We start from the raw sequence: 24657 nt of genomic DNA, 5'->3' as shown, positions 1-24657 counted from the left end.
TGTATGGTCCAGATCGGGAAAAAAGATTTGGTTGTAAATGCTCGCAGGGTTTTCAGAATCAGGCTAATTCCTGCGTATGCTTTCTGTGTGTCAGACGAGGGAGAATCTGGTTTGCCAATTAAATCACAATGTGAGGGATGACCTCAAACAGTATTAATTTTTGAGAGTTTGCTCAATATCTGTGCAATAATTCTGGCATCGAAACAGGAAATGCTCTTTTAAGATGCATTTTTACACATAATTGTTTGCACAAAGTTACTTTTATAATCTTTTTTTCTCCCCTGTGCTTGTTGGATAAAATCTGTGAAAAAACAAACCCAAATAAATTTCAGCAATCAATTAGCCCCTAGTATCTACATCCATGTGACTGTACAACAAACATCAATAACCTACCAGCAGTCCTGCGTACCTGTCAGTAAGACTAACAGCCAAGTAAACACAAGTTATTTTCTCTTTTCATAGATTAAAAATAAACTGCTAACATTTTTTTTTGCAGGAAGTATTTACTGATACATTTCCAAAGCCCAACTCAAGCTTTTGATTTTTCCTCCACCAGCAAACATTGCAGATGTATAATATTTCTGTACAGTTCTAATGAGCATCATTACTCCTGCATTGATGCAGTTCAAATGAGCTCGTTGAATTTTTAAAAAGGCACAGTTATTTAAAGCAAGTGATTTGAACATTAAATCTGCATCAAATATCTGCTCGAGACTCACATCACAGCAATTAAGCATATTTCCCAAGCCCGTTAGAAATTAAATGGATAGTGCTGGAGTCGGGGGTGTGTGCAGATTAAAAGAGCTCTATAGACTTGGATAGAGGGGCCACAGTGCATTGGTGGGTTTTTTTTGTATGAAGTGACTGGGTCACAAAAGCTCCCATCAGAGGATAGGAAGCTCTGCTGCTTTAGTCTCATCCTGAAAAGATGGTGTGTGTGCACAAAATCACCAAATTGTAGTTGCTTCTGAACAACCCACTAGGATCTTTATCAGTAAATCTTTCTGCGATTCTGAATTCATTTGCTCAGTGCAGTTTTCATGCATCAACCCCCTGCCGAGACACAGCACACTATGTCTTTTTTTTCTCTCCCAATCCCTGTTTCTTTTGATTCTCTCGAAGCAGATCAGACCGAGCCCTCGCTGAAGAATTTAATTTCTTGAGTCAATACTAAGAAGTGACTGTGTTCTATTAGAGGAAGCACACTGTTCAGGACCATCGCTGTAGTCCAGTGAGCAGGAAATCTCGGCAAAACAAACAAATGATAAGCTCTGCCTGTCCCGGTTCTTGACAAAAAGCTGAAATTGTGTGATTGTTACATGAGTGAAAATCCCTCAGGTGAAAAATACAACACAGCTCCCACTTATTTGGCAGATATGGGACTAGACCTGTCACGACAGCCCCACAATACATGACAGCGGCAAAATTAAAAACACAAAGGAAGAGGATATTTAAAATCTGGGGGAAAGCATTTATTTCGATCTTTTTCTGGAGGACTGCAGGGTTTTTTTCCTGCTAAGGCGACAGTTGAGGATGTTCTGCAGCAAGTCTGACTATGGCTTTAATCTGCTGCGTCAATGGTTTCACAACAAATGCCATCCTTTTTGTGTGACAGTCACGCTTTTGACGGCGTCTCGTGGTAATGCCCTGTCTTTATGTTTTAAACTGATTACACATTGAATACCGGCCTAAAGTATAGACTTTGAAAAGATTAAATCACAAGTGAAATCCCAATGTTTGCCATGAAAATAGCAATCATTTCCCCAAACTGTTCCACCTTTAGTTGCAGTCGTAAATGTCAGCAGGGAATTTTGGAGGAGAGTTCATGGGAGGATCTTATGAGGAAGATACCACTGACAGTTTTGCACACGTGTTATCGCCTTGTATTTTATTCCGAAGGATGCAGGCTATTTGTGAATTCAACAAATATAACATCTCTCCCCATGACACAAAACCTGAAGAGTGAACCATAGGTGCAAATGAGTGAAAGGTTCATTTTCGCTGTATGCTAGAACAGTGAAAAAGTCTAAAACGAGACATCGTTAACACCTTTGCAACACCTATGCACAACACTTCACTCGCTTCCTGCTGCATCCTGCCCCGTGACGTCAAAGCAGTGTGAGGAAAATAAGAAAAAAAAACTTCACAGCTCTGTTGCTTCCAAAAGGCAGAGAAACACAGAAGTTCTGCCTCCTGTCAGCGCTAAAGTGAATAAGCTTGCAGCTCAGGTGTGCGTTGGTCGTCTGGTGTTCAGCTGACTGCTGCCTTTTCACAGGGTGCAGCTCAGCAGAGACCCTGTCACGCCCTCTGAGAGCGTCCCAGAGGATCACGTGCATGAAGCATGCCAGTCTCCGGCATCGATGTCGCTCACTGCTCACAGATCAAGAAGCTGTGCAGTTTGTACAAGATATTCAGGTTCAGCCGACTGATGCAGAAATGCCGTTTGGACGAATGGATTCCACGAGGCTGACATGCAACATGAGCAAGGTCCATTGCTGCACACACAGATTTCCCTTTATCTGTCTCTCCTCCTCTTTGGAAGGAAATCAAGTTAATGAGGCTGCTGTTGACCGGCATGTTTGCTGCATCACATGTCTATAAAAACAAGCCTGCACTGAACCTTTGCATGTTACTGCTCCAAAATAAATATTTTACATTTCTTAATTCATCACCAACATGTTCTGGCCCCTGGCTTTATCCACTGGATTCTTGCAGCAAAATTGAAAGCCGGTGCAGAGATACATGAGCTGTTAGGAACCATAGGTCATCTCCACAGATTGAACAGCTGTGCTCCCTACACTGGGTCCAGCTACAAGCAGGGAGCACAGTAGTAGCCGGATCAGTGCAGCGCTACAGCTGACCACATTAAAGGCTTCTGCTGTGAGAAGTGAGGGAGAGAGGAAGGGACAGTATCTCTCCTGCTGCAGTCTCTCTGCAGTTAGTGAAGCAAATATTGGTAAAGCACGACTTTGTTTGTGAAGTTTGCTTTTATGTAGCACTGCAGGATATAAAGTCTGTAAGTGGGGAGGTAGGAAGAAATAAAAAAAAAAAAAAATCCAAGGTGTGAGATTCTAACTGTCAAATTCCTATTTATAAAAAGCAGACACACAGTCGAAAATCTTCAAAGCAGTTACAAATTAATGTTATTCTAAAATACCGCAGGTTTCTAAGTGTTGTTCAGTGTCGTGTTTGGCTTATCCCTCCATCCACGCATCCCTCCATCTCAGAAGAGATGCTCAAAGGTGACACTATTTGCCAAAATCCCCAGAGCTACGCTGAGGAGCCATGACAAACGGCATTTGGAAGAGATGACATTTCATTCAGTTGTCAGTCATCATTAGAACTCACAGTCAAAGACAACTATTTTTACCTTCTAATTTGAAAAGAAATGGCTGTTGCAATTCAGTTTTTATTAAAACAAGTCAGAAAAACACATACCTTAGAGCAAAGGAGGAAATCGGCTATTTAGAGATTTGTGGTTATGTTCACTTTACTATAGCAAGTAATCTGCAGCCTTTTTCCTTTCTTTGATTTTCCAACATCATATGCTTTTTTGTGTGTATTACTTGAAGTGCTTTTATGTAATGAAATGATGAATGGTTTCTTTGATTACGACTACTTGAAAACCAGGAGTGGCATAAGGACAGGTATCCCACCCTACTACTGCACATTAAGGGATGCAGTCAGATACTGGCTTAAAGGGACTGGGACTCTGCCTTTTGCATCTATTGGCTGAATTTATCACAATGAGGGCACAAAAAATGCATCAGCATAAAAAGTGTGTCTATATTTGAAGTCAAACCATGAAACACATTATTGAATGCCATAAAATCTGGTCAGTTAACTTTCAAACTGTGCAGCACCAAAGCCATAGGAAGATCATAGAAGCTATGACAGCCATAAATCTGGAATAACTTGAGCAAGCAAAAGTTGAGGCTAAGAGCTTCCTGCTGGAGGCAACGGAAAAAGACATCTGTGGTGAAACTAAGAACAGAGGGAGTTAAACCTTTTAGAGCAGCTGCATGTAGAGAGGAGCAGAATTCTGAAAGTTGCCAGTAAGATGTTATCACCTCCTTTAATCACCATCTCAAGATTATCCAAGTGAGTTTCCGTCCCTTACAATATGTTTAACTTACCTTCTATTATTCTCTGTTTATTGAGCTACCCCTGAAGTAAGTAACAGAAGAGGATTAGAGTTTTTTTTTCCAGAAACAATAATGTCTTTGTGGGGAAGATGAGAAGGTATTATTTCAGCTCTGGAGGCCGATCATCTTTGTGCTTGTACGTTTTTCAAGACAAAATAAATCTCACATTGTGATAGAGATGAGTGTGAATCTCTGAGCAGATTGGTTCGGCACTTCTTCGAGAGAATAGTAGCTAATTCTGTCATCATCAAGGCTTTTTAAAGCGGCAGTGTAGGAGTGGAAGAGAGATTTCACCAGATGTTACGTGTCACATTGTCATGTTGCTTTTTTCACGCAAAACCTCTCGCTGCATATGCTGTACAATGACTTTACAGAAGGTATATTGTTATATTTCACCATATATAACAGTATGTGTGTCTTGCCCTCTTTTCTCTCATAGATCCCTCAGGTGAGCTACGCCTCCACAGCCCCGGAGCTCAGTGACAACACCCGCTACGACTTCTTCTCCCGTGTGGTGCCCCCAGACACCTACCAGGCTCAGGCCATGGTGGACATTGTCAAAGCCATGCGCTGGAACTACGTCTCCACAGTGGCATCCGAGGGAAACTACGGAGAAAGTGGTGTCGATGCGTTTATTCAAAAGTCTCGAGAGGACGGTGAGTCTCTCTTCAAGCATTTCCGCAAGCTTCCGGGGGTTTATTTAAACCAATGTGAAAGTGGCCCTTTGCTCTTTGAATCTCACTTGGTGAACCACTTATAGTATTCCCATGCGAGTGAAGAAGCAACCCTGTCTCTCAAATATACTTTTTTTTTTTTTTTTAGGAACAACATCCTATAAGAGAACTTAGGAAAAAGCAGACTATAAAAGGGAATATTTGAGAGATAAAAGTGGTTATCTGAAAGGCTACATGGGTTACTTGCTGCTAATGCATTCTAGTCTTACATGCTTGAATTTGAACCTTGCATGTGATTAACTCAACAGGACGAAGTACTTGATTTTTAAAATAATCAAAGTAGCAAATAAAAAAGCAACATGCTGTGGAAGCAGCTAGTAAAGAAATGCCCAAAAATAGACAACTGCCTTATAGTTAATTAGCTATTTTGCTTTAGCAATGTATACTTCTGTGGGGTCAAAACTTAGTCAGGTTAGTCTCCATAATTAAAAATACTGCAGAATCTAAGGACTAATATTTATATCAGTTAGGTCAATTTATAATACTGTAGGGTCTTAGCTATGTTATTACATTATTTAGAATATTCTCCATAATTAATATCACTGTAGGGTCTCAGCCCTAATATATATCATAGTCAGGTAAAGAAGTACGTTATATTGTTTTTTAAAGGTTCAAATTCCTCATATGTAAATTACTGAGGTGAACTCACACCAAAAAAAAAAACACTGTAGGGTCTTAACTCCAATTTTATATTTATTAGGTTAATTTTGCCTTTTTTTTAAATGGTAAGCACAGTCCTGAAGTGAACAGACTTTGTTATTCTTTGCCTCCAAACTGAACGTGTTCCTCAGAGATATGAATGTTTACTTTAACTGTATTATTCATAAAACAGACTTGTGCCTCTAATAGCATTTTTTTTCCCTGGCTATCAGTAAATTTGATGATTATTTCACAAAATAACTTTGTGTTTTAAAATATTTGAACATCGTGGAATGCCTGTTTCCCACTGATTCTTGTTTTGGACAAACAACAGTCCAGGAATCCTCATACTGACTAATTGTTGCATGTAAAACTGAAGTGATCTGATGTGACTAATGCTGGAATTTGAATTACATCCCTGAAATCTGACTTTGCATCTGTTATCTCCAGGGAATGTTTTCAGCTACACAGGTGTGCACAGCAGATGCAATGAGGGAAGTGAATTTGATTTTCAAATACAGAGTAGCAGTGTCAGTGTGAACATGGGGCTGCAGAGCTAACCCGGAGCATCATAAGTAGATGACATTGTACAGTGTTGGCTACACAGTCGGTTTGGTGCATGAGGCTGCCGGTGCACATTCAGTCTGACCCCTGACCTTTTGTGTAGCAGAATGTAATCACTAGCGACATGTCCAGTACTCTCTGTGCCACTGAATCCCTTTCGGTCCTGCCAGCTCTAAGCTGCTGCTCATCATCAGTCATCCTGCAGAAGCACCAGCAGCCGATTACTCCTGCAAAACCCCCCCAGAGTGTTCAGCTCTGCTACCTATTTGCATAGGTACTGTCCATCCAAAGGGGAATCAACCCCCCTCTGGGCAGATAAAATGTGATTTGAACCTATGTTCATTTTTAGAAAACATGCTTTAATCTTTACCCTGACTCATAATGACACCATGTTAAATGCTAATTAACCCTAAACCTGCGTATATAAAAAACTCTTCAGGGCACCTTTGGTTCAGGCTGAGCTCACACTGCTACACTAATGTTCCTGGAAATGATGTTTTGCTTATGCTCCGAAGGTCTCTGAATGTCTGAAGGCACCTTTGACTCATCTCTATCCACACTTAGCTGTCTTTCATTACATCAAGCCCTCACTTGGTAATGAATGCTCAAAGCCCTGAAAGCCTCTCGGGCTACACAGATGTATTTGCCAAAGGATTTTACTGCATTTGGTGAAATCATTCCAGTCCAGCGTTTTTCCTGAGGTCACCTTAATAGGAAAGATTTCGTAAACATCGAAGGGGAGATGCGACGTGTTGGTTGCATATATATGTTAGACACTGGTGTCCTACGACTACATTTGTAATGTAAGCATGGTGGAATGGGTGATTTTTGTGTTTGGGTTAAATCTGTGTTTTGGTGGCTAATTACACTGTAAATTGGGGGGGGGGGGGGGGGGATGAAGTTAGTATCCTCATATACTCTCAAAAGCAGAGTATTTTTACAACATGTACTGAGTGCATGAGGCAATATGTTGCCAACTTAAATTTTTTGAATTAAACTGGAAAGTTTTGTCAGTTTCATCATCGTCTGATATCGTGTTGTGTTTATCCATCTGACGTATAATTTAATGACTTAAAATTGGCAGCTCTCAAAACAGAAATAGAATTTTGTGCTGTTTTGATTATTTTGTGATTAAAAATATTCCTGTAATACTGTAGTGTCCTCTATAGTGGTAGGACACATGATTTGACGACTGTACATAAAGGCCTATGCACATTTGACATTTTTCCTTTATGCTATATGCTATCAACTCATGATATAATGAGCTTACAGGATGAATGTAACTTTTTCCAATTTCTTTGGAATAGTGACCTATAACAACTTCTATTTTCTGCTGATGTGGACTAAAGGAATAATTATGCAGTGATGGGAAAAGACAGAAATCTGATTTGGATCATATGTGGAAGTACAGTAGTTTGGCTCTGGGGTACATTTGACTGACGCCTCGGCTTAAGTATGCAAGTTATGCAAGTCTCTTCCCTTCCTTAGTTTGATGTCCCCAATGTCACTAAGACTAAAGAGATGTCAAGACAAAGATGAAGCATAAAAGACAAGGCATCTAGTTTTGAATTCCTCACCACAGAAGGTCAAACATCTGTCTTCGCACACATTTGATGTGGTTTCTAAAAGCCATTTGTACAACTGTATTTGCTCAGAAGACTCGAGGGGGCCGACTTTGAGTTTTGACTTATTTTTTGAACACTTTCTGAAATTCTGCTGTCACTTGATTCAACCACCTGACAGTAAAGACAGCACGTCTGGCAAAAACCGTCAACCAGGCAAACAAAATCATTGTTTAGAGACGAACACCGTGCTCTTTTCACTGCCTTTCAATTGTAAACAGGAATTTAGACAAAATATCTGTCAAGTAAGCCCGTCTATAGCTCCTTCAAATGTGACAGCCGGAGCAAAACTTTTACATGTCTGTTTTTCACATGCTGAAGTATTGTCTGATTACAGTGCCCTTCCCTCCGATTCAGGCTTTGATTGATTATGTGAGAGAGACGCAGAGGACAAGCAGGCACCTCTGTCAAAATCAAAGCCACAGGTATTTGGCTGCTAAATGGGTTCTGCCGTTGTCTGCTCACATAATAAAACAGCCAGATCAGAACTGGCCAAATGTTCCATCTCATTAACCAGCCAAAGGCCATACTGAGCAGCAGTCTCAGCCACCTAACGTCACTGTGCTGTTTCTGTTGAGGAAAAACTAGCATTGGCTCTGAATTGCAGATTTGCATATGTTGAATTAGGTAGAAAAAAACACAGAGGAAAAAGAAGGGCAGTTTTACAGGTTTATGTGCATATGTGAAATAATTTGAAAAATCTGAATTTACATGTTTAACGGGAACAAAAACACAAGATTTTTCTATTAAGCTACTGGATAATCTTGTACTTGGTATGATCTAAACTGAACTGTCCGTCATTGTAATAATAATCATAAGCATTAATTTAATAATGATGATTTTACATTTTTTAAATTATATTTTGTAACAAATATACACAATTTTTATGTAAAGTTAGATATATCTAATAAATAATGGTGTTTTCTGCAGAATTAAGCCTCACTATTTGCAATATAACATTGTTTAACCATATTTACAGTGAATGTAATTGCTTATACACATGCAAATACACTTCTGTAGAGAAATTAAAACCTGTTCCTCACCTATGGAATATTGCAGTTTTTTTTTCCCAATGAGATATTTAGGTTGGATTATAACAGTATTTGTCGCCCCAACTGCTGGATTATTACAAGGTTTTACTTTATTTCACTATATTTTACAGTATAGCTTGGCTAAAGTTACTGAATTTATAAGTAAAATCAGAACACATCGTCAAGTTTTGTTCTTTTATTGACTTTTTTTCTACCAAAATTACATTTTAAGCAAATTTTGTTTATTTTTTTGCAATTACGCCAACCACTACATTCGTGTTCACCCGGGAGAATTGCTTTTTGTTTCCAAGTGACAGTTTTGATGCACTAATTTGATTGGTGAATCATCTGCGTGGGTAGCGACACATAACATCATTTCAAGTCCAACCATCATGAAGGCTGCTGATAAACAGAGCTGCTGACATGATCCTAGCTCTCATTACATTACTCAGAGTCGCCATCACGCTTGCGATTCGATTCACAAGGTAACATATGGAGGTCTGAGATTATCAGAGTATTTCTGTGAGTTCTGACTGGTCTTCTACTGTCACCACTATGTAGACCCATGAAAGAGAGACAGCAGAGACAGCCAGCACGGATGGCTCAGCAGGTGTTGGAAAAACTACGATAACAACACTAATGTCTGCGAGCTGGGCAGACTGCCTCACATTTTCCAAGAGGAAGCAAGTTAGTCAAGTGAGCTGGCTTCCACTTTCCAGGCTGCATACAAATCTTGACAGTATGATGTTGAAGTGTGTAAAGAGACATAGTAACTGGCAACAATATGTGGGCTCGCAGTAAGACGGGAAAAGGCTCTGGCAGCGGCTTTACAGCATGAAGTTCTAGCAGCTTCGTACTGCAGCTGACAGCACTCCAAAATATCATTCAGACAGGTGAAAGGCAATAAAGACGCTTGAAATAAGGAGCATGTCTCTGCAATAATTGTTACAGGCTGTTTTAATTATTGTGAAACATGACCAGTATTTAAAGCATCACCATATTTTCTTACATCAACAAAATTATACATGGCTTTAAGGTCTTTATAATGGAGATTAGTGCTTTATTTGTTCTCGAGGACATTTCAGTCGACATAATAAGACTGAGTAGACACAGATTGCTGTGTTGACCCTCAGACCATATGCCTGTGAGCTCCTATTGTCAACACACTGCAGCTGCTGTTTCTGTGGTGAGATTCAAGCTTTCTAGCTGTGGTGGGATTCAGACTCATAAATGGATATTGTGATATTTTTAATGCTTCCCTTACAATGTCCTGCAGTTTAATGTTTCTGGTTAAAGCTATAAGCTGGAGGACCAATGTAAAATTTTGCCTCCAATGTGACAAAAGAAAATAAAAGGCTAAACAATCACAATAACTAGGCAGGACATTCAAATATCCACTTAGTCTTACTGTATGTTTTTCTTTCTGGGCCCTGGGAAAAGGGATCAGAATAGAATCTCATGTATAGGCTGATCTATGTTCACAAAGCATCAACGCGTGCGTCGGTTTATGGGGGGCTGGCTTTAGGGTTGGGGGCGCTGGTGTAGGTATTGAAGTGTTGTGTTAGATGTTAGATAACACAAGGTCCTGCTGGCAAGAGAATCTGATATCATTTGATCCCAGCTCACAGGGCTTTCAAGTGGAAACTGAATTAAACTGGAGACTCACACAAGCATTTGATCGGACTGACTGGGCCTGAGTATCTGTACTGTGAAGCAGAAACAGTTTGACACTGGGGCAGTCAATATCTCCGAGGATGTTGCAAATAACCTTCAGTGTTGTGAGGGCAAGCGTGAACTCAAAGTGAAAAGGGTGAGAACAATTACGAAGACCGAGGGGGACTGTTGTGCTCCTCGGATGATCCTGTCCTTTGTTTCAGAAAGCGGAAGGCTGGGTTAAGGTGAGTTCAAATATTTCCCTAAATAACAGTTTCAAAACCATGAATGACAGTTCTTGGTATTCTCTAAATACAGCATATCTCCAGTATCAACTGGAAAAAGTTGTAACTGAAACGAGGACAATGTGTTCTCACAATCCAGATGGTGTTTCTCACAAAAGGTCTTCTGCAGTGTTAATTTTTGAAGTTTAGGGTTTTTTTTTTCTTCTGTCATAACCTACTTAAAGCTGAGGAATGTTCACTTTCCCGTCAGCAGCCAGACTTCCTTAACAATGTGTGAGGCTTCAAAATCCAATGACAGCCTTTATACAAATCTGCTCTTCAGCTGCAACAAATCAGAGGATAACGATCTTCTGATGCATTAGTGTCGACATATGTCATTTTGAAGTTAAAGCAAGAGCTCCATTTTTCCCCCCACTGGATTTCTGCCAGAATGCTCACTTCAAGTTTCTTCAATTTTGTTTACCTTAACATTTGTCTTCAGTAAGAAGTACTCTCAATTCCATAACTCGTGGGATTTCTCTGGGTATTTGATAATATGCCTGGCAATATGATAAGATCCTCAAAGGGTGGCAGCTTTGTTTGGCTGTTGGTCTTTTCTGTGTTGTTTTGAAGCAATGTAAAACCTGATTATAGGTGCTATATGTGGTAAGTTTTGGTAGCCTGGCTAAAATATCTAGAATATCATGGCTAAATGATGCAGCTAAGCTTGTGGTTCTAGGAGGAAATAATGGATGATTTAAAAAAAAAAATCAATAAGCAAATCACTGTACTGGATGAACTGGATTTCTGACCTGATGGTGGCTCTAGAAGAGGGGTGGGGAGATCATCAAAGCCATTAGGATTCACCTTCTGAGGATCATGCAATCAATCAGTAACTTTGCTTTAGAGTCGTATGGACCTGGAGAGAGAAGAAAAGCCAACTGATAATGGAAATCATTGTATTCTTAGTCTGGGCACCACAAGTATCAAATTTCATGGCGATCCATCTAGTGTTTGCCAAGACATCCTCCTAAACCAAAAATATCAACCTCATGGTGCTCACAGAGGTAAAGTAAGGAGGTTAAGTTCAGTGTATTTTAACCTCTAAAGAATTCATGGCGGTCCATCCATTCGTGGTTGAAATATTCGTGGTCCACCAACCGACAGATAGACAGACATTACTATTCCCACAGCAACTGAACTAAAAAGAGGCTAACCAGTGCCAAACTAGGCTACTTCCCTTTTTGTAACCATGAGGATTGTGTGCTGCATAAATGTGCATTATTTTCAAACCAAAGAAAGTAAATTATTTATACTAACTGAGGGTAAAATATCGAACTGGTTTATATTTTGAACACGGTCTCCAAAATGAGGCCATGCTAAAAAAAATAACAATTTAAAAAAAACAATGAAAGTTTAGTCACACTGAAATACAGTACATCCTAATACCACAAATTATACAGTCAGATGAAGAAAGCTTTTGCTTGTTTGGTAGTTTATTTTTACTGGCAAATGGACACAGAAGATCCAGTAAAAGAATCCTCAGCAGTAACGATGCGGGAGCAGGAAGAGAGGCATTAATGATTAATACCAGACCGTGCAGCTTCACATACAGAACCTGTTTGCATTGGGCCTACCAGGCTTGTCAGCTCCTGAGTCGGGGCCTGCTGAGGAGCGTCATCACAACGACAGCTTGACAACCATTTCATGTGCAGTTGCTGGACTGTCACAGAAAGCTTCTATCTTTAAGACACAGAGCTGTTTTCACACAGCCATGTTTTCATTTGGGCCTTTCCCAACTCTCGATCCGCCCCCTGGGATTACGGCCTGAGTGTCATTATGGAAGATGATTACAAGACAAGAAGGATGAAACTGTTTTTCAGTGTGATGTCTTGCTGTTGTCGCCATTGAAATGCAGGACTGTTCTTGATGCACAAGTCTTTGGTGCCTCAGTAGATTCCCTTCTGTTTGTGCTTTTTTTCCCGAAAAGCTGCTATGCCTCCAGTGTCCTTATTAGAGACTGTACAGTCCTCTGCAGTAATGCTGGCTGACAATCTGTGTTATTTTATCCTCACCTTGTGAAAAGTATAGTGTGATGTTCTTTTCGTGGATATTGTACAGTTTCCTATTATATCCCTTATATAATCAAGTTTAGCGAGTTTCACAGAATAAGATGGTGCGATTTAAAAACTGAGGCATTATTCAAGTGATGCAGCTTCCAAAATAAAACCCTGAGTTTCTTGGCGTGCTTTCCTTTTCCTAAACTTGGACACCGATCATCAGATATTGCCGTCTATGATTAATTGGATGGATCATTTAAAATCGCCATTAATCAGATAATTTTTTTTTATAAATGACAGTTGAAGCAGAGGAGGAGAAGGCCAAAGGCAGCAGCACTGGGATGACAGGGAGATTATGCAAATGTGAGAAATGAGGTTTGCGTACTTCAACCTTTGTCATGAGGGAAATGTCAAGAGGAATGATTGGAATACTCATTAACCCAAAAAGCCACGAGAAAAGTGGATTTTCAAGAATGTTTTGTTTGTGCAGTAGTAACATGATATCTAAATGCACATCAGGAGTTTATGATGCAGCAGATTTGATCGAGCTCTTACCATGACCAAGAGAAAAGTTGTATACGCTGTGTAATGAACTGATTTCATGTTAAATTTTCATTCTGCTATGAAATGCCGGAACAAACAAACAATTCACTCAATAAGATGTCAGAACAATGCAAATTTGTAGCTTTAACAGAATTTTCTGTATGGCAAAATTTCTAAATATAATTATGCTTTCAAAGGAGGAAGGAAGGAAGGAAGGAAGAAGGGAAGGAGGGAGGGGAGGAAGGCAGTGAGGAGTTCATGTCCCTCTGGCTCAACCTGTTAAACACCGGATATCCCTGTCAGAGCCGAGACAGCTGCTCCTCCTGCTTCAGGCCTCGTTGAGTACTGATGAATGCTGTGTTGAGCCTCTGAAGGTTAATTTACAGAGTTTATTTTTTAATTGGGAGTCATTGGCATTTCACTCATTACTGTCCAACTGTTCACCGGCTGATTTTGTTTGTACAATGGACATCCGTTGCTTAAAGACAACAGAGTAGTTGTGAGAAATGGGAGAAAAAATATATACATATCTATATATATATATATACTGTACTTTTCAAACACTAACACAGGATACATTGAACTTTTGGTATGAGTTTAGCAAAGAGAAGAAGAAGTAATTACCTACACTCATACAGTAACAGATTGGTGGATATCCTCCTGTTTTTGGAGCTTTGTTATGCTTCTCTGGTCGTTTAGCACTTCTCTATTTTCCACTGTTCATTACCTTGTTTGATTAGCAGTTTGCAGCATTCCGCAATGGTTTCATGTCTTTAAAACTGTCACAGCTACATTTCCAAAGGCTCCTTTATGTTACTTTCAACCACCTGGAACTCGGTTCCCTCAGACAGTTTGAAAATCAATGAAGGGTTTTAGCTGCAGGTGTGCGGCGAGAAAATGATTATCAAGACGATGCCACAGATCTTCTATTTGCATAATGTGCTTTATCTCCATCATGTCACAGAAACTTGCCAACGCAGCATGACAGAATGGCCCCAACTTCCACGCACGTCACCAAACATAGATCTGTGCGTTTACTTTATCAGCTTAAAGTTTCTCACTTATCCTACTTAATACTTTGTTTGCGTTAAGTTTGGGTTGTCACTCCAAGACAAGACGATAGTTAGCTAGTCTGCAAAATGTGGGAAGAAAACTTTCTGGGTTTGTAATTAAACATTTAGCACAATAATGTTGTAACTTTAACAAGGAATAGCAGTTGTTCCTAGAGCTATTTAGCCTTGTTTGGACTGTGAAGCTCGAGGTATTAAGACCACTATTTTGGCACAATAGCAATTCAACACAAGGGAGTATCCATCTGAGGATTGTTCATTACTGCATCTTGGAGAAGATGTACGCCCTGCAAGACGGCTCTGGCCTCCACATGTCCTGGGGCCTGCAGAGGCAATATAAAAGGTGTGGACACTTTATCACACAATGGATGGACCTTCGGTTAGCTGGATCCTGCTGCAGCTTGGGGGACACTTGTGAACCTTGGTGCAGTCTGATGGTGTTGCACATTTAAGAAAGAAGCGAGGGTAGGCGATATTTTCTTGCACATATATTTGGAACACAGTTTCAAAAACAACACTTTATCATTTGTAATGGGCTAGTATATGAACCCCGATGCATCCTTCTTCCGATTTCACTCTGCTCTGCACTTCTCAGATAGACCTTTGTACACATGAATTCTTCCACTATTTAAAAAGAGCTATGACATAGAATGGGTCTATACAGCAAAGTATCCTGATTAGTTTTGTAGTCATTTGTCAAAGACATGTCCAAACCTGCAGCATATCTGTGTTTTCAAATCGCGCAGCATCAGATGTTATCACATCATTAAAAAAGCATTATCATCGTGTATCAGTAGGGACCTCTTCCAGCAAGCTCAGTAACCCATCATCACCTCATTCAGTGGTGTTCTGATAGCACCACATTACAAGAGGGGAACAAAAGTCTGCATTTTAATGTTGAATGAGTTGGTGGTGATTTAAAAAAGTACTGTCAGGCTAAAGACTTAGGTCAAGTCCTGCTAGACCATTATTATAGTAATAGTTTCATGATTTACATTTTCACTTGCTGTTTTTTGTTGTCAATGTTTGGTGAAGTTATACCTACATTCATTCCATTCAATTCATTTTTATTTATATAGAGCTGTGATTGTTTGTCTGCATATGTAGCCCTGTGACAGACTGGCAACCTGTCCAGGGTGTCCCCTGCCTTCGCCCGAGTCAGCTGGGATAGGCTCCAGCACCCCCCGCGACCCTAATGAGGATAAAGCGGTGTATGGAGAATGGATAGAGCCAATTCACAACATGTGTCGTTGCGCCGCCAGGAATTTTGGGCCCCATGAAAAAAAATTAAATTGGGCCCCCTCTGTGCTGCTGCGCTACCGTTGTTACCACATCTCTAGGACCTAACTGTCCCATCAAAGCTTTACATGACTCTAATTAAAGGCTTGCAACTGTCTTTCTTCTTGTAGTTCTATACTCGTACTAGCAAGATTTACTACTGGTGATTTGTATCATCCAGTACAGACAGAAGGTTATTTGTTTATTCATAAATCATTTCATAATGCTCATGATGTGATAAAAAATAATTTGTTGGAATTTATGTCATTAATGAATATTTCATTTTCTTTTTTGTAATGGTGAAAAGAGCAAGATTGACAGAAATCCTCACAGACTCCCTGCAATGATACTAACTGACATGCCAATGTCATTAGCACAGTGTTGCTCACCTTCTTCACTGGGGCAGGGAGGGGTGATGGTATGGGGAGACAGGGGTGCTGCTGACTCATCATCAGCAGCAGCTGCTAAAAGGGGCAGGGGCAGTGATTTAATATGAATACCTTCCTAAACGTTTCCCTGCACTGACTAAATGTTGATAAAATGTAAGCTAACACTAATCTATAGCTAGTTGGTTTATTTCACCATGGACATTAGCCTAAACCAACAGGCAAAATTCACAGACTACAGGCTACTCACCTTTCTTATTGAAAAACTGGCTCAGAGATCGTGCGCCTTTTTTTTCTCTCTCTCCTCTCTCTCTTTCCTTTCCTTCCTCTTCTGGTAACCAGATTTTTGTTTTTTTGACAACATTGTGGCCGGCCACACAGCAGCGACGTCTGTTTGGCGCATCTCCTGTCTGATTGCAATTAAGCACCGTTAGTGAGTGACGCTAAAGCGGACCAAACCATTTCATGCAGATACAGGGGGGTGGTCAGTCAATATAGATGTTTACTTTTTTGTCAATGGATATTCAACTTTTAGTGCAATAAAAACATAGCGAATATGAACTGTATTATATTTGAAACACACAATAGTAAAATACTGCGCTTAATATTAAGTTTAATAATTTAATTTTTTTCGACATATTTTTTGGGCCCCTGTCATCCATGGGCCCTTGGAATTGTCCTAACTTTTCACCCCTATACGGCGCCGCTGCCTATGAGCAAACACTTGGCAGCATTATCAGGCTTATGTTGCTTTTATCAATAATCAGAATGCATAATAATAACCCCTCTGGTGGAGGAGGTCCCTACTGGCCCACATCTATGGGAATGATGTGCAACAACGATCATTTAATGAGCACCCAATCAAGTATTTTAAATCACATCATCATGACTACTGTGCCACACTCCTGTATTTCTCCTTGTTCAAACTGCAGTTGCCTTACTGTAAATGTAAAACCCTGTTACTTACATAATTTTAAAAACCCAAGGTGATACATTTAAGTTTTTAATTTTTGCAACAAGTGGTCTAAATAGTATAGATATTCAAACAAAGAAACACATTAAATCCTCATATTTGAGAAGGTGAAACTTGCAGATCTCTAAAATTTGGGACTGGAAAACAATCAATTTACCACCAGTTACTGGAGTTGTAAATCAACCTTCACAAATCTGTAAATATATATATATATATATATATATATATATATATATATATATATATATATATATATATATATATATATATATATGCATGAGAAATTACTGTGTGTGCAAATGTAGAAATTATTTCCTTTGCAAAATAATTCTGCCATTATAGCAAAAAGTGTTTTTGTGAACATCTGTGGACAAATACAAATTAGAAATCTCAGTGTAAACTCCAAATTCCCACAGTGGCTGACACTGAAGTTATGAGTAGGATTTGTGCTGTTGTCCTGACATCTAGATCAGATTGGATTGTCACTGTGAACAAACAAAACTCTCCAATCAGAGAGCAGATTGTTCCACTCTGCATGCACATTGCTTTTTTTGTGATAAACACAAATCTTTTCTGCACATAAACCAACTGGAATTTCTCATCCAGACTTATTTTACAGCTTTACAGACGTTGGTTAATAAGAATTAAGAGATCGAGTTAAGAAGTAACTTAGATTTGAAATCTTTTTCATAAGAAACAAGGACATTCTGAGTTATCAGCACTACCATAAACACTCAAGCAAACATTAGTGAAGCCATGAGCTTGTTCACTAAAAGAAAAAAAACTCCACCACAGATCATATAAGAAGCTACAACTGTTTACCTGCGACCACACAGAACTTGCTGCTGGCAGTATCAGCTGGTTACACTGAAGAATGGCAGCAAAGCCAAGGAGCCATTTATCACATCTGAAGCTCTGATAAAGAAGCTGTCATGTGCCAAGAGATTTAAATTCAGAATGTCAACCATTACTGCACTCATCTGCTGCCAGAAATGTATGATAACAAGTGAAGGCGGCATAGTGCTTGATAGACAGCCTGACATCAAATGCAGATGCGGGAACGTTTTCAGTAGTTCTCGGACATTGGGAGGAAATGCCCCTCAAGGTGTCCTGCAGGACCTCAACAGTGCCCACGCCCGACTAGAAAGCACCATGAATGCTGGCTTTGCCTTATAAGACGAAGCAGTGTAAACTTTAAACTCTTCATCTAAGGTTTAACAACATTTTCGCAGCAAGAGCCTTGCTGTGCCGATTCTCCGTGGTAAGAGGAACGTCCCATGGTTGTCAGGTGAGTCATTTTACCACGGTGCGGAAAAGCTCATTTCACAGTGCTTAGAGGCCTGCCTTTGATTTATAAATCATTTGCACTCCGAAAGAAAATGTCATTCAGTCATTCTGAAATCTAATTTATAGCTGCCCTAGAACCTGCAGTCATGTACATTCTTTTTTTATTCATGATCTGGGAACTGAAAAGACAACATGCTCTCCAGCAAATGGCTGGCAATGAGCAAGAAAAGAAAGGAAAAGAAAGATACTGCTCTCTCCTAAAGACGATCAAATAGGTGATCAAAATGTCTCTATATGAAGTGTGTATCCTCAGGTCAGACTGACAAGTGTGCACAAAACTTTGCTATTATTATAGTTTAGAACTTCACAGCTGCTGAAAAATAGGGCAGCGTTGGATTTCTGAAGCTCTTGCCGACACGACAAATCATTTGTGCTTACACCACCGAGTGGAAATAATCGTTTTTTATGTATGTCATGGTAGTCAAAAAATGGTGCTCATCCTTGTTGTTGCAGCAACAATGTTTCAAAGTTGATTTTGAACACATAGTTGTACCGAAAAGAAGCTTTCTTACGAAGAAATGTAAGTTCATAATGGGTCCCGATAAGCTAATAACGATGCTGATATTTAGTGTTTTTACATTGAACTGTAACTTAGAGTGTAACTAAGTTTATTTTAGATCATGAGCCGATTTTTAAAACACAACAACAATACTAATCCATAGGAATATCGTGTGGTTTCCGTTCAGACTGTAGCAAAAAAACCAATTTGTGCTAAGGATTTTTGGCAAACCATATACGCCAAACACAGTATAGAATTAAAGTTCAACTTTTGGTCTTTTTTTCACTTTTAGTCAGACACTTTTCAGTCTTAATAGAGATACACAACAATAGCTTGTTTCTATTGTCCCTCAAATGACAGTGTTATCAGCAAAAAAACAAAACAAAACAAAAAATCAGCCGTGGAGGCACTGCATGTACCACTTTGAGAAATAATATGTAGAAAATAGCATGTTCTGTCACTGTTGCCCTCTTGCCCTCTGTGAGCTTCCCCTACACTGTGGGGATAAAGAGAGAGTGGGCCTATTTCCCTTGGGGACTCATAGCTCACTGATATCAGAGCAGAGTTGCTGACAGATGTAATACCAGGACTGGTAGCCATTTGGCTTAAGAAAATAGCCATGCCAACAAATACTTTCAGTTGATCCATCAACTTTGAGGCCAGAGTGTAAGCTACAGTTCCGTGCTGTTGTTGTGGCCTCATATATGCTTTCACAGACAGTAAGCAGAGTCATCAATACGAGCTTGAGTGGATAATTTGTTTTTGTTGCAGAGACCAAAGATTAGACTCTTTCAGTTCATAAGAGTCACTTTAGCAGCTAGTTCACAGCACCCCCCCTCCCAAACACACACACACACACTTTTTTTAACATTGATTATTTGATTATAATAAAGGTGTCCGTGTCATATTTACTTGCATCAACTTTGCTAAACTGTCATTGTCGTTCCAGTTCACCATCTTTAGTTTAGCTTGTTAGCATGCTAGTATTTGACGATCAGGAAAAAGCACAGTAGTTTATGGGACTGTCATTATTTTTGGATGTATGCCAAGGAAAAGCGCATTACAGCTCTCAGAAAGTTTCATGCACTGAAAAAGGCAACATCTTTAAAGGTCTTCAATCGGCAAAACATTTGTCCATCGCCGATTCTCCTGTCATGCAACCGACCTTACACAGTACAGAATATTTCTTTGTTGCTGTATGTTTTTTAGGAATGTTAAGAACTGTACTGAGTAGCTCCATTCATTACATACATACTTCTTTATCAGCATTCATTATAGAAAAATCTGTTTAAGATATATTTTTTTTAATTGTTCGAAAGGCCTTTATTAGACATAAGCTTTTATTAAATCTAGATAAGACTAATTACATGCTGTCCACCAGGTCCCAATTAAAAGTCTACATGTTTTACAATCATTACAATAACTGAAGAACAAAGTCCACTGTTAAAAGTACCTGGGTAGATGATAAATTATCTTTTCAAATTCGTATTGAGGAACTAATTAAGAAAATCAAACCTACATTCGGCTATGTTTTAAGAATTAGTCAGTGTCTAACTTTTAGCACCAGATTACAAATTGTTAAGGCAACATTTTTGTCAGTGCTTGATTATGTAAATGTCATTTACAAGCATGCTACTGCTCATACCCTTCAGGCACTCGGTGCCGTGTGTTACGTTGCTCTTTGATTTATTACAGGTGACACTTTCAGAACCCATCATTGTATTCTGTATGTGAAATTAAGGTGACCATCACTCATCTCCTGAAGGGAACAACACCATTTTGTTTTTTTTTAATTTGTAAAGTCATTCTGGATAAACTACTGTGTTATCTGTCATCACTTTTAAAATTGAGAAATATGGGCTACCGTACATGATTATAAGACCAGATTTCCTTGGAGGTCTCATTCATGAAAAGGAAATTAAGAAAAACTGCTTTGACCTACTATGCTCCTCATCGGTGGAACTGGCTTCAGGTCTTTCAAAATAAGTTTAAGCCTCTGTTAAATTATGCTTTATATAATGAAAGCTTTATTAATGTGCCTGCTTTGTCCTTCTGTAATGTACATGCTGAATGTTGATTGTACAACTTGCGGAACTAATTTTATTATGTATTCTCAGGACACCTTTGTGAATGAGTGTGTTGCTCTCAGGTACTTTCTTTGAGTAGATGAAGAATGTCAGTAAATTACAATAAATTGCCATGAGATCACCACAGTAATTAGTTGTTGATGTAATATAATATTTACAACATTTTACTGCAGTATTTCAGCCTGAACCAAAGTGTTGTGCAGACGGACAAAAGAAAGACAGGCAGTGCCATCCATCATTTCAGTTGTTAATGGGGCTAATAATAGTTGATTTGATGCTTAATAGTTTTGTTCCATCTTAATATGTGGCTCTGCATTCAGATCATCACTAATTAAATGACCTGTTCACCAAAAGGCCTAAAGATTAAATAGACACACTGTATCTATATTATCATTTGATCCTATTTTCAGATTTCAAATATATGGACTTGAAACATTTTAAAGACTGTGGTGTAATCAGAATAAGAACGAAAGATGGTTAAGAAACATCACATTGGGTTTTTCAGTAACTGCAGCTTCCATTTGCATCACCCGATCTTTCTCAGCACATGGATTTTGCACCAGTTGCTTAAGAACACAGATGTTCAGATTTCCTATTTTTTTAACCACTTGAAGGCCCTTTGAACTCCTTAGCTTAAAATATGAGACTGAAAGTGCCTCAACACAGTGTCTATGTAGTATTATGCCCTTTGATCATGTTATTCAGTCTTCCTCAGCAGATTGTCAGAAAATTATAGATAAATTAGAGAATGCACGTTTATGTGGGAAAACTATTTTAAAATCTGGCAAACAGTCAGATGAAAACAAATGATTGCTCTACATATATTGCATAGTATGTGAACATATGGATGATGAATGTCGTAATGTAAGCGATTGTAATTTGAGATATATCTTCCGTAGTAATGAGGGTATAATCCCTCGCCAGAAAACATATAGCACGGTGCATCACAGTCTCTTTTAATTCTGTCTAATTTCACACATCACCATGCAGACGTCGTTCTCATTAACATCAGAGCATCTCTCCATGATTTGAAATCCATTATAAAAGACTACACAACAATGTGGAAAATTGCTTCCTATCATCTTGTTTCATCTTCTGCTCCTTTGAAACCCAAACATCCACCAGCATCATTTCTTTCAGCAACATAAGCTGTGTTACAGGTGAACTGTGTGGTTAGTGGGTTATTGATGGAAAAGAAAAAGGTCAATAAAAGCATAAAGGTACTTGTGAACAAGATTCTTCAGTGGAGCTCTTATTAATTTGTTGTACTGAACAATGAACATAAAATTTTGGATAGATACATTTTTATTTACCATATTCATTGATTCATATGCTGAAATAAATCACATTTTAGTTTGATTTATTGAAGTTATTTAGTTCAAAATGATATTATAAACTATCAGATAATTACAATTTTAAACAGATCTGACTGAAACTTTCATGGCTTTTGTTCAACAAACATCTGAAATGTCTCAAATGACCTATTTTCAGTCTGAAGACTGACTGGGAAGCAGAGGAAATGCATGAATTGTTTTGTCGGTCTAAGAAGCACTGGACACGCATGATTAAGTCAAATAAATGAAAACAGAATACATGAATATATATCTAGTATTCTAGATATTTATACTACTATTTCTAAAATGACATTTTGAGGGAACATTTTTGAAAGTGATTCAAAGGCGCTGTGGCTAATATCCACTTTGAGCCTCATATTGTCAGAACCTTCCTTGAATCCCTTTCGGCCAAAATGATTTGTGACTTATTTGTAAATTAAGCGACAGAATGCACCTCTTAGTATAATAAAAATCCTTTTGAGATTCAGAAAACACATTCTCAACAACCAAACCATTTTTAATACGGTCTCATTTATCGCAATAAGATTACATTTTATTTCAGTAGGTAATACAGCTCAGTCTACGTCTCTGGTCTGTCAATATGCATCTGATCTGTTCTCCTGTATAGCTATTTATTTAAACTAACAGAGCAAAGGCAGACAGAGACCATGAGTTTGTTTGCTGCTCAGTCATATCAGAGATTCCCACCAGCCTCACACTAAACAGGGTTCAGTCTCATTTTCCCTGCAGTGCACAACAGTGAACCCGGGGTTCATCACATGATCCCGCTCAAAGCTGCTCTCGGATATTAACCTGTAGACTCAGCAAGTCCCTGATAAGTTGTCCAGGCTGTGCAGAAAATGCATTCAGACACATCATTGTGTTTGAAATGAAATTTTAAATGAAGATGCACTGTGTACACTCACACAAACACACCATTACTATGGGAAGACTGCTTTGATGGAATGGAGTAGATGAAGGGTGTAGATGTGAAAAATGACACACATGCTCGCCATAATGAAGACAAATTGCATCAATACATAGGTGGAATAGGGGCTATTCATCTTCTCCCTATATGAAAGCCGTTCATGTAGTTCAAGTAATGTGCAATCTATAACACGTAGTTACTTCATTCATGTTTTTCCATTTGTGTGGTTTTCCAAATGTTGCAGGTAAAAGCTGGCCAGTTACTGCCTTTAATTCATCTGAGCTGTACCCTTAATGTTGCAGTCTTGGACGAATTCTGTGGTAGTTTGGGGCACTTATGTGGCTCAGCACTTTATAATAATTAGAATAGGATATTATACTATAATTGATCCCCTTAGGAGAAATTCATTTCTTTTCATCCCCCTCAGTCCTGCACATTGAGGTGAGCTCGTAGCATCAGCGACATAACAGCACCTCATGGACACTGTAGAGACATTTAGTGTCTTGCTGCAGGACACTTTAGCAGGGTGGCTACCGTAACCAGGAGCAGAATCTAGGCCTTTTCAGTTCAGGGTCCGTTTCCCCAATGATCACAGTCCACCTCTCTCTTCACTTCACTCCCTCACTTCGTAATGATAACAGAGGACAACTACAATCTGTCGAAAATAGACCAATATTAAAACACAGCACACTTCCCGCAGTTCATCTAGGTTTGCTACCAGGAATGTTGGGATTGTACCTGTACTGTTCTTGTTCTTGCTTAAAATCATTTCCATCTAGTCATTCTCTCTCCCTCTCAGGGGTCTCAGAGTGTCCCAGCATGCAATGGATTAAAGGCAGCGAATAATTGGACAGGCTGCCAGTTTATCGCAGGCCTCTGATCAGCTGATTTGCATAAATCATTTGGTATACAATGTAGTACATTGGACAAGGGGATATTATTTATCTTCCTATTTAGTGATAGCCACATCACCTTGTTTTTGTTCCTGATGTTTGTCATTATTTTGATTTCCTAAGACAGTGTTTGTGGAACCAGCGCGATCACAACACTGGAGCTGAACATTGCTGATCTGTCCGCTGTGCTACTAGTCGGGAGCAAGGCACGATAAAGAGAACCATGACTGGACTGATGGAAAAACAAAGCTTTGTGCAGCTCAAACTGGCTTTGTAATTATTAACTGATTGTGTCTGTAAGATAGCAAGTCATTTGCTGCTGTGCAACAGAGGTAGCACCTACACTAGGGTGTTGATGTTTACATTTACACACGTGGACAAAATTGTTGGTACCCCTCAGTTAAAGAAGGAAAAACCCACAATTCTCACTGAAATCACTTGAAACTCACAAAAGTAACAATAAATAAAAATTTATTGAAAATTAAATAATCAAAAACAGCCATTACTTTTGAATTGTTGATTAACATAATTATTTTAAAAAACAAACCAATGAAACAGGCCTGGACAAAAATGATGGTACCTCTATAAAAGATTGAAAACTATTTGACCAGAGTGACATGATTAACTCAGGTGTGTCATTTAATTGA

The 24657-nt window shown here is 39.0% G+C and overlaps 1 protein-coding gene across 2 annotated transcripts in view; it reads left to right on the top strand.

The window, feature by feature from the left end:
* Positions 1 to 24657, top strand: part of LOC110956798 (metabotropic glutamate receptor 4) — a 192949-nt gene that overhangs the window by 124324 nt on the left and 43968 nt on the right. For both annotated transcript variants that reach the window (XM_022202512.2, XM_022202511.2), the window contains exon 3: positions 4585 to 4801. In XM_022202512.2, the coding sequence (XP_022058204.1) occupies positions 4585 to 4801 (217 nt within the window). The remainder of the gene's footprint in view (positions 1 to 4584; positions 4802 to 24657) is intronic.

The sequence above is a fragment of the Acanthochromis polyacanthus genome, chromosome 6 (genome assembly GCF_021347895.1).
Source record: "Acanthochromis polyacanthus isolate Apoly-LR-REF ecotype Palm Island chromosome 6, KAUST_Apoly_ChrSc, whole genome shotgun sequence".
In the NCBI taxonomy this organism is placed as follows: domain Eukaryota; kingdom Metazoa; phylum Chordata; class Actinopteri; family Pomacentridae; genus Acanthochromis; species Acanthochromis polyacanthus.
Note: the sequence above shows the minus strand (reverse complement) of the source record. Positions and strands in the feature narration are given on the sequence as shown.